The following is an 11795-nucleotide window of genomic DNA, read 5'->3' as shown; positions in this document are numbered from 1 at the left end:
TCTCTGCTTGTAGTACCAGGCAGCATCAGTATCATTATCCCTGTGCCTGGCTGTGACAGCTTGCTATCATTCTCCCTCTAAACACACACACACACACACCACCCCCAATGTTAACACCCTGCCCTCAACTGCTCCTATTCTGTTCCTCTGCAGTCTGCCTTGGAGTGGGGGCTGCATTAACAGGTTTGCTTTAAACTCAATTTGAGAAACTCTTAACACACCTGAGGTTCAGAAGATTCTCAAATATTTATGATACAGCAGTATTATCTCAAGGTTTCACATGCAGGTGTGGCTTTAAAAAAAAAACACACCCCAAAAACTTTAAAAGACAACGTACATCATGTAAATTGTGTGAAATTCTCCATTTATTTTCCCTTGCCTTCCCTAATCTTTACAATTAGTACCTCCTGCCAGAGAGGGACAGTATTCCGAGACAATCCTGTTTCAAAATCTTCCGAAATCTGGAGATTTATAATTCTGCCTAGTTTATTCCATAACTGAAGAAGGCTCTCCCCCCCCCCCAGCCTGGGCCTTGATAGGGCCAATTCCCATAGAGAGGAAAGGCGCTTAAGGAATGGGGGGGTTATAATATAGCGTGTCGGAAGGCCCCGGACAGCTAACCTGGACGGTGGAGAGTATCACTGCCTAGGCCCCCACTAACTTGCTTCTCCCTCCGATGATTTCCTTGCTCAGGATCGTCCCTTCTCCTCAGGATCGCGCTTCCTCTCCCCCCCGCCCTCCCTCGCTCCGCTTTTCCTATCTAATACTGGGCGCCCGGGCCATTCTCTGCTGCCGGATCTGGGGCAGGCAGCCCGCTGGCTGATGTGCGCTCCAGCAGCTCCTCCTCTCGCTCTCTGTGAGCCGCTTAGTGGGCGGCCAGGCCTTCCCTTCCCTCCTCTCTTCGCCTTCCCCTCGACACCGCCGCCCGCCTTGGAAGAGGCGGAGCTGCCCGTACAGCCTGGCCCAACCGAGCGGAGCTGTGCCGAGCCTGGCTTCTACTGCCCCCACGGCCGTCCCGCGTTCCGTCCCGCCACCTCTCGCTTCCTTCTCGGCCAACTTGGCCGCCTGTCCGCCCCGTCGGGGCCAGTGCCGCGCCCGATGAATGGAGTCGCCTTTTGTCTGGTTGGGATCCCGCCACCAAAGAGCCCAGAGGACAGCCGGAGCCGGGATGGGGAAAGCGGCCCGCGGGTGCGTTGGCTTCGGAGCGCAAGTGGGGTGCGTGGGTGGGTGGGAGTGGATGGGCTCGGGGGAGGCGAATAGTTCATTAAACTGCTGGACGTGGGAAAAGAGGCTATCCAGGCCGGAGGGAAACCGGGAAATTGATTCAGGACTGGCAAACGGGGGAGGGGGTGGGGTTGGCGGCGGCGAAGAAAGTTAGCCGGAATGAACTGGGACTTGAGGGGAGACTGGCCGAATGGCGGGAGAGCACATTCATGGGTTGCAGGGAATTCCTGCAGGCTGTGCCAGGGAAGCTACACGCGCCTAGTGCTGAGAGAGATGGTGCCCAGGACATAAGAATAATAAGAAGGGGGAGGATTCCCTGTTAGGTTTAAGAATGGCAGATGGGAAGTCGAGTGGAGATGCTGCTGGGCAAAGTAGAAGGTCAAACGGGATGAGAGGGTTGACCGAGGACGGAAACTTGAATCAATTGCTCAAGACAGATAATGTGTTTTTGGACATGGTAATGCAAACTACTGATGCAACCGGGAAGGTAGAGGGTTTGCTTGCAATGGTGGAATTATGGAAAAGGTCCTAGGATTCTTTGAATCTGGAATGGACATTCCGAGGAGACTATGGGGGGAAATTGTGGAGGCGAACTTCTCGAAGTGAAATACTTTTGCAGCAGAATGCAATAAATGCAATGGTGTGCTATTTTGTAATATTTTATATGGCGTTATAATTATTACAATTACAATAATATAATTATTACTTTTATAATCTAGGACCAAATTTCAGTTGAGCAACATAAGCAACATAAACAAACATGACCAAGTGAGCAAATTTCACTAGGATAGAAACATAGAAGTCTGACGGCAGAAAAAGACCTCATGGTCCATCTAGTCTGCCCTTATACCATTTTTTGTATTTTATCTTAGGATGGATATATGTTTATCCCAGGCATGTTTAAATTCAGTTACTGTGGATTTACCAACCACGTCTGCTGGAAGTTTGTTCCAAGGATCTACTACTCTTTCAGTAAAATAATATTTTCTCATGTTGCTTTTGATCCTTCCCCCAACTAACTTCAGATTGTGTCCCCTTGTTCTTGTGTTCACTTTCCTATTAAAAACACTTCCCTCCTGGACCTTATTTAACCCTTTAACATATTTAAGTGTTTCGATCATGTCCCCCCTTTTCCGTCTGTCCTCCAGACTATACATTTCCTTAGTAGCGTTTAAGAGCACCTTCATAGTCTTCTTCACCCACCCCTCACTGAAGGGGAGTAACTGATATGAAATAACACTTATCCACACCTCCTCTTTCTTGGCATAAGAGTAGCTGAACTCTTGAGAGTCATGCAAATTGCTAGTACAGAAGTGACGGGCTTGAGTAATCTTATAAATATTGTCCCATTGATGGACTGACATTGATTCAGCAATCATCAAGATGCTACAAGTGTATAATTTTACTTGCCTTATTTGGAGTGAAACGTTGTACTGTAAATGTGTGTGATATAAACATTATGTTGGAAATGAACGGTAAGCTTGGTTTTATAGGCTTTTTGGCATTCATATTCTTTGGGTTGTACTAGTTATGGAAGATTTCCGACCTTGCTCTTGTTTTGGAGACAATTCTGCTATCACCATAACCTGTAATTCTCTTTCTGGCATTAAACAGGAGCTGTTTGAAGATGTAAAATGATCATCTCATGTTGGCCACAGATCCTAATACAGCATAGCAGTTGATTTAGAGCAATCTTGCAGTTCCACAGTTTCCATAATTCCCAGCCTTGTTTCATTGATATATGAAATGGAAGAACGCATGTTCCAGTCTTGTTCTCATCTTTCCCCATTCATTTTGCTTTTATAGATGCTAGAGATTTTGCTGCCATCTTGGTGTAGGGTGTAGGATGGCTGACCCAAGGAAATATTCTTTTATTCTATTCTTGATTTCCTAAGCAAAAACTGCTTCAGCCTCTTGACTGTGGAAAAGGATTCTGAGGTTAAGACTTGGTGCAGATATGGTAGGCTCATATTCAAACCCACAAATTCTTTTCCAGTACCGTATGCATGTCCTTGCTTGGTGGTCTAATTCATACATAGAATTAAGCATATTTTTTGCATGAGAAGGGGAAGAAAAATGTAGCAGGAAAAAAATAGATCCTTTGAAACATATGCATGGTATCAGAATACACATAAAGCATAACTGCTCTAATGCAATGTTGTGTTTTATGCAACAACAAAACAAACATTAAAGCTAAGAAAAAGCCCAACTCCTGTGATTTAATGATATTTCAGCCAAATTTAATTTCTTAGATTTTGGACATTAGTAAATATATTTTATGAGTGCTGTGTGAATAACTGTCACATCAATCCATGTTCTTACAAACTATAACTTATTATAACTTTTCAGAAGTGAGACACCGAAGTTCTTTCCTGAACCCATTGAAATGTAAAACTTCAGGGCAACTTGAATGTTAATTTTCTCCAAACCAGTTGATCCTATTAAACAAGTTATTTTGGAATTTTTTTAGCCTGTATAGCAGAATAAACACAAAGCTTAATCATCACCTTTGCTGCTGGAAAAATCACTCTTCTTGGCTTTGAAAAGACAGTGTCCTTTTGCCCTAAGATTGTCAATTTGCTTGTTTGCTGAGATGGGGTTGAATGCCTGCTTCTCTTTTGCCTGTATATTGCGGGCTAATCCCTCTTCCCTCCCCCTCTATCTTGTTGCCGTCAAAAGCTCATGAATTGAACATTTTTGAAAATATACCCTAATGACATATGTATTTACAACTCAATTTAGGCTATAATTTAATTATGACATTTACTTTTGTCAACATCTTGGATCATATAGGGGAATATGAGTTCTTCGTATATTGTATATGTAATAGATTTCTGTGTTAGCCTTGAAGATTTATGCCTGACTTCTCTGGGGTTTAGAAGATCAGGGCCTTTGGTTCAGGATATGGAGCTTCCAGACAGACCTTTTAAATTAAAAAAAGTTTATTCCAGGATTTACCTGCCTCCGCTTTAGCATTTTACATTGAATATTCTTTCTTCATACTCGACTTCCCAATTAGGAAATCGCCTGTGCCTTTTTTCTTTGTCTTTTCTTCTGTTTGAAACTCTTTGTCAACTTGGTCTCTCTCACAGGCTCCAGGCTTCTCTGCTTATCAGCTTTGCAGTGTACAGAAGTTCCTGCCTGCTTGTCCCAAGCTATCCGGTTCAGCTTGCATTTAAAAAGAAAAAAAAAAGCTGGGAAGCTGTGGCTTAAAATAATGTGATGGAACCTTATTTCAGAATTTTAAATGCTTGCTACTCAAGCATGATTCTAACCCCTGAGCTGTGATGGCTGGATAGATTCAAAAATAACTAAACGAAACTTATACCATCCCATACATTACTTCTTAAATATTCCTATATATTTCTCTAAAAGAGTTTGCTTAAAGGGAGAAAGCCTTGTAGATGTTTAAACTTAAAAGCCTTATAAGGGTGAAACAAAAATATAATTTGGGCTGACTTTTTCTTCGTCAGTCTGTCTTTCCCCTGATACACCAATCAGTTGAATTGAGGTAAGGGAGGTCTTGAAAGTAACTTTTTTGGTGGTAGTAGCTTGCCTTGAAAATGCCTTCACCAGGGAGGCTGATAGTTTAGACTCGAGGCCAAAATATGAATTTTCTGAGCAATTAAATGTAAGAATAATGGAAACAGCAAGCGCAGAAGAATAGGGTGCAATCCATTTGATATCCATATAGTATTGGAAGGTTAGCTTACCACCAGATGTGGTGTTTGCTACAGTTATTAGGACTCAGTCCACCATTGGTAGCCCTGTGATGTTTGCCTGTTATACATATTTCAGTTCAAGCCTCAGTTCTCAGTTGATATATATTCCCAGATAACTTAGTTCTGTTGTAACTTGAATGTGTAAGGTGTCTTTGGAGAAAAAGTGTATCCTAATCACTTACTTTACATTTTAGGTTTATTATATTTAGATCTGATCGCAAGATGGTGAAAGTTGGCAGAAAAGTCTTTATTGGGATATAATAGTCATCCATATATGTATAGTCCAGGCCAAATAGTTTTATTGTTTTCAAATACTGTACCTCTTTCTCCCCAAATAAGACATGCCCTGATAATAAGCCCACTCAGGCTTTTGAATGTGTGGCAGTAAGACCAAGCACTTATTTTGGGGTTCAAAAAATATAAGACAGGGTCGTATTTTGGGGGGAAACACGGTATAACAATGATGAGCATATGGTCCAAACAATCATGGTTTGCACTACCATGGTTTCTCAAATAATCCAAAGTTGGATTGAATAAGCTACAATTGTCTGTACACACAAGCCATAAATTATAGTTCATAAACTAATTTTGCTACTCCAAGACAAGTAGAGCATATTATGGCTTTATGAATTTTTAAAAGCCGGTTAATGACTCCCATGTGAATTACTGTATAAAACTGGATGTTCTTTAATTGTATCTAAGTTTTTAGCAGATTTGAAGCTGCTGCAATTCCTCCTAGGTTATTTGAGAAAAGGATAAACAGGTTTGGACCTGGCTGGGATTTGGATGGAAGAACATTGAAAAGTTGACAAAAACAAAGCAAAACAAACAAACAAACCACAAGAAGGGCAGAGACAAACCATTTCTATATTGTTGTTAGAAAAAGCGTATGTGTTCCCAAAGACAAAGTTTAAGGGGACTTTATGGTTAGGAAGAAATCAAAATGACTTCCTTGTACAGCAGGAAATGGAGGGCTTGGAGGAACACTGCCTTTGGAGAAAGGCTGTGCCACAATTGCTTTTGACTCTGAAGGCTTTACTCAGAGCATCTACACTGTCTCGTTTGTTGCTCTCTTGCCCTAAAGGGTTGAAACCACTACTAATCTCCTAGCAGTAATTTAACACTACATTATGGCTGACCATGTGAGAATCCTACCAAGACAAAGGCACACCCAATGTTGTTCTGGCAGTTGTTCCAGATAAATTAAGTGTGAACATCCCATTCGGTCTAGGAATTTGTATCTCATTTAAGAATAAGCTTCCTCAATCTTCCAGGAAGACTTGAAGTTAACTAGGATAGTCTTTTGGGAGTTGAATCTCTTAATTTTAGCAGGCATGGGTTTAGTCATCAGACATTAGAGAAGGCAGAGACTGTCACTTCTGGTTGAAGTTGCATTTTTCTCTGACTGTGCAGGTGGCCTGTAGAAGAGACATATCTACGCATATACAATGTCACTTTCTATTTATTGACTTGTTACACCCAGTTCCTGCACAGCTGGAGCTGGAGGCAATGATTTCCCAAATGGCAAAAGTTCTTCCACATCTTTTCCATTCCTCATCTAATTCAACCTCGCCTAGCTGGGCCTTCCATCTTCTGCTAATGACGATTAAACATTTCCATTGTGCTACAAGAGTATATTTTCCTGCTAGTGCAGAGCTCAGATTGCTAGCACTGAATGGAACTAAGGTGTGGACCATAAATGCGATGGCTCTAGGAAAGGAATACAAATATCAAGGGAAAACACAAAACAGACAGAAAGGCCAGTGAATCAAAGGAGGAGAAAATGAAGTAATTTTTGTATTTATCTGGGTTACAGAACAAGGTTCCCTAGGCACTTGTTTGTTTGTTTGGCACTTGTTTGTTTGTTTGTTTGTTTGTTTATTTATTTAATTGATTTTGTCCAATACACAATGAGGGTTTTAGTGGGTATACACATAGTAAAATACATGCTGAAGGTTATAGAGGAGATACTCATAGTAAAATATATCTAAGAAAGAATAGAAGAGAAGTTATAGGAATAGAACATATCAATGAAAGAATAGAAGAAGAGATATAGGAATAGAAGAAAGAAATAGGAGATATAGGAGAGCAATAGGACAGGGGACGGAAGGCACTCTAGTGCATTTGTCCTCGCCCCTTACTGACCTCTTAGGAATCTGGATAGGTCAACCGTGGATAATCCAAGGGTAAAGTGTTGGGAGTTTGGGGATGACATTATGGAGTCCGGCAATGAGTTCCATGCTTCAACAACTCGGTTACTTAAGTCGTATTTTTTACAGTCAAGTTTGGAGCAGTTAATATTAAGTTTAAATTTGTTGTGTGCTCTTGTGTTGTTGTGGTTGAAGTATTGCAAATGCGATCTAGGTTTTGCTGTTCCGAAACACTATTTCTGAGGAATGAAAAGAAAGATTCTAAAAAGGATGCAAAGGTGTTTGATTAATTTTCGCATCTCTTTTTCCTTTTTTCAGGGTTCATGTTGTTCTTCATTGCATTGGTTGCTTCATGTTCTAGGAGAATTTTTGTGTCTTCAGATAAATAAAAACAAAAGTGTTCTCTGGATATTTGCCATTAGCAAGGGACTTGTTAAGGCAGTGCAAAGACTTGGTGATGGAAAAATAGCATGCTAAAATAGCACACGAACCTTGTTGCATTAGTTTCCATCTTTTCAACCTTAATGGGTGGATACAGAAGATGGGTGTGTATGCTTCTAAACCCACATGGTTTCTTAAGAAACTGTAGCCAATTATGCTACGTTATATGCATCATAGTTCTTTAATTATTTTTCTTTTTGTCTAGAGCTATTTATGGTTTAATAGAACATTCTATCTTTACACAGTCAGGCAGCCTGCCACATAAAATGAAACAAAGAGGAAAATGAAGATATTTAGTTTTCTCTAAATATCTCTAAACTAGATATTTAGTTGTTGTTGGCCAACAACTAGTGTGCTAGCCTCCTGAGATAGAGCAAATGTAGTGGTTAACTATCCTGGTTAAAGTGTTTGAATATCAGCTGCAGAAACTCAAGTCCAATTTCCCAATTCCCACAGTTCAATTATAAAATTTTAAGTCAATTACTTTTTCTTAATCCAACAATCTCATAGGCCTGTTATTGTAGGGATAAATGAAAAGACTCCACTCAAAGACGTGCTAATACGAAGTCTCAGGTAATTGTGGGCTGCAAATATAGTAAATCAATTTGTTCATTTCTGCAATCAGTTTTGCATTCTGACAGAATTTCTACCATATATTTTAAAGTCCTTAATAAATGTGTCAGAAGTTTAACATTCCATCATGGTAGTACATTCAAAAGACCAGCCCCATCATGTCCTGTCAGCCTTCCTAGTTAGACCAGACAGGAAACATGACCAAGTGAGCTAATTTCATTCTATTGTAAGGATACATTAACAGAATATGGCAAGTTTGAAAGTACAAAACTCCCATCATCTCCTTTACGATCTAAGAAGTGGAGGAGGGTACCTTCTGTATCCCTTTCTCATTTAGGCAGCTGTACCCATTATGCAGCTGCAGCCTATGACCTCTCTTATCTGATTGTCCCCTAAACAGCCTTTCTTTGCTCATCACTCAAAGGCTTTCTCACATATGATTACATCTTTTTATATTTGCTTATTACACGAGTCAAATAATGTGTGGAGTCAAATAAGTGAAACAATGGCTGCAAGTTATGATTAAAGCTTCATGTATTTTTATGAGCAACACCATCTTACAAGCATCCTCGTAGTGCTACTTACCCGATTCCAAGTAGGCAAATAGAACAAAAATTAAATGCAGTTAAATCCATATTAAATGGATTTTATGAGTGCAACAAGGTGGTGCCTTATTGCCCTGAACAAATCCATATTATTCATTTCTTTTCTAAAAGGGCTCGTGAAGCTGTCAGTTGCCATTTTTTAAAACCTGGATTGTATTCTTGCAACCCCTGGTCATAAATGTATGCCTATTCAAAGTCGATGCTAGTGTGATAGGAGGCTTAAGTATTCATTCTTCTTTTGGCATATGGAGGATGGTCTATAAGATAAAGCTGTCCAACTATCTGCAAAAACCCTTGAAATTTTCATATGAGTACAAAGAGATGGATATTCTTCGGAGTCTTCGGAGAGGGGCGGCATACAAATCTAATTAATAATAATAATAATAATAATAATAATAATAATAATAATTCATCTTGCTGCCAAGTATAATTCTGCATGCTCCTTAATGGATCACATTTGTGCTACCAAAGATATATTATGTGCATACTAGTCTAAAACAATATAATCAGTCTACATTTTTAAAGTTAAAATGAGCACATTGCTAGAACCTACTTGAATGCGTAAAAAAAAATTAATATGAAGGATGTTTAATGGACTTTTAAAGTCTGCACATCTTATTTTTTTTGGTCCATATTCTCCACTGGTGACTTTCCCTTAGATTGTACCTTACAGTTGATGGCATATTTATGAATGTTGTTTGGCAGATGCTGGAATTTCATAGCTAGACTCTCTTTTTTTTTCTCTACCTCCTTCTGTCTCTCCTTCCTCCTTCCCCCAACGTGAACTTGAAATACCAGAAAAGTGTGCAGTCATACTCCTTTTGCATATAAACAGTGTGTTTAGGAATTAGCGAAGGTGCTGAATGCTGAGATGGCATTCCCAAATTGGAACTTACAGAATCAACACTGAATTTTATGCTATGAATATGATTGTGCCCTTTCAAAATGGATTGTACGTAAAAATGTGAAGTTGTGGCTACGCATATATGTTGCTGAATTTCTAACCCCTTAGCATCCTTTGCTATTGGCCACGTTGCCTGGAACTATTTAAAACTAGAGATTAGTAGTAACTAGATCAATTCAACCCCAGAACCAGTTTTTGATGCAGGTTCAATACTGGAATCCAATTTATAGTTTGTTTATTAATCTGTCACACTTGAAAACCAGCAGATTTCTAAATATTCTCAAACTCTGTTAATCTTAAGTTTTGTACTTTTACATTATACATTCAGTTTTTAGAGAGCTTACATTACCTCGAATACATAATGTATGCAATTTCAAGATCCAAATCTATTGTTCTGTAATTTTATATTAATAAATCCGTAGATATGTACCTAAATCTAGATCAATGTACCTAAACCTAGATCAATGAAAAATACTGTATCATGATTTTTCAACTAATATCAAGATATTTGCTGTACAAAGCTTTTTAAAACTTCATATTCTAGCATTCTGTGTGGCAAAATGTGGCAAAGTACAGTACTGACCTGAGTTTTAAATTTAATGATGGTGATATTTCTTATTGCATGAATAACTGAGAACAGCAGGAAGACTGAAAGCTACTGAAAAGAAGATAAGAGCTTTAACACTAAGTAAAATAGAACTTCTCTATAAGCTTGTCTGCCCTAGGTGGAGAAAGGAGATGAAGATCTAAATAAAGCCACTGCCATCTGGAACAAACCAATTCTCCCTGAGCAATTCTCAAAGGCTCCTAGATTTTCTGCCATTCCAGACGTCTCCGATTTGTTTCCTTATTAAATTCATATCCCATTTTTCTTTCAGAAGTTGAGTGAATTTATAGTGCTCCCTACCCTGTTTCCCCGATAGTAAGACACCCCCGATTGTAAGACGTATCAGGGGTTTCAGGGGGGTCGGCTAATATAAGCCGTACCCCGAAAGTAAGACATATGTCTTACTTTCGAGGAAACATGGGGGTATTGCCGCCTCCCTCTCATCTAGCTGCGCGCCGCCTCCTGCCCACGCCTGCGCTGTCCCCCTCTCCATACGTCGCCGCGTCTGCCATCTCCCTCTGATCTTAATGAGCGCCGCCTCCTGCCCACTTCCGCGCCGCCCCCCTCCATACGTCACCACGTCTGCCGCCTCCGTCTGTTCAGGTTGTTAATAAATGATAATTTTATGGTTAAAACAAAAAATTAGACAATTTTTTTCCAATATAAGACATACCCCAAAAGTAAGACATAGTGGGGCTTTTGGGGATAAAAAGAAAGTAAGACACTGTCTTACTTTCGGGGAAACACGGTACTTTTCTCCATAACACCAATCTTCTGAGGTAACTTGGGATGACTGTCAGTGACTGGCCCAAATTCTTCCACAAATCTTTCATGGGTGGGAGTAGGGTGGAAAATGAATCTTTACGTCTATCAGCTGAACCACTGCACTATTGATTCATTAATACATGCATCAAAAAGCAAGCAAACAAACAATAAACTGGGTTCCTGTATTGAACATGCACCAAAAACGGATTCTGGGATTGAATTCTATAACAAATTAATTATCTAATAATGCATTGTACTTGTTGCTTGTTTCGCTCTAAAAAATATGTTTGGCTTGAAAGACATGTTGTTTTGATAATATTAATGAAGCACATTTTGAATTAATCTTGTAAATACTGTATTTGGAATACATGATGTGGGAATATCCATAGAATATATTTTTATCTCTGATCTGCCCAGGATTTAATATCTGCCCATGGTATTCAAATAAGTACTCAAACTTGGTGGCATCCCCAGGTCCTGGTTTAGAATATAGGCTAGATTCCATGTGGGGTGTTTTGGTGTTTTAATTGTTGATTTTCTCCAAACTTTCTTTTGATTATATAATTCTGTATTTTTATTGTGTTTTTATTGTGGTACTTCGAAAGCCATCGATTGGCATGATTTATAAAGAAATAAATATATATCTCACGTTACCATTAAGAATGCCCATTTCCTGTATGGTTGAGTCCTAGGATCTGTGTTTTAGCCCAAGACTCAGTCCTGGATCATTTTAAATAATAGATAGATAGATAGATAGATAGATAGATAGATAGATAGATAGATAGATAGATAGATAGATAATAA

General features: G+C 39.5%; 1 protein-coding gene across 1 annotated transcript in view; it reads left to right on the top strand.

Annotated features, from left to right (window-relative positions):
• The first annotated feature begins 1014 nt into the window (after positions 1 to 1014).
• ARHGAP23 (Rho GTPase activating protein 23) overlaps positions 1015 to 11795 on the top strand; it is a 252063-nt gene continuing 241282 nt past the window's right edge. The window contains exon 1 of the mRNA XM_070727660.1: positions 1015 to 1188. Within this exon, the coding sequence (XP_070583761.1) occupies positions 1099 to 1188 (90 nt within the window). The 5' untranslated portion in view covers positions 1015 to 1098. The remainder of the gene's footprint in view (positions 1189 to 11795) is intronic.

Source organism: Erythrolamprus reginae, chromosome Z, assembly GCF_031021105.1.
Source record: "Erythrolamprus reginae isolate rEryReg1 chromosome Z, rEryReg1.hap1, whole genome shotgun sequence".
Taxonomy (NCBI): Eukaryota; Metazoa; Chordata; class Lepidosauria; order Squamata; family Dipsadidae; genus Erythrolamprus; species Erythrolamprus reginae.
Note: the sequence above shows the minus strand (reverse complement) of the source record. Positions and strands in the feature narration are given on the sequence as shown.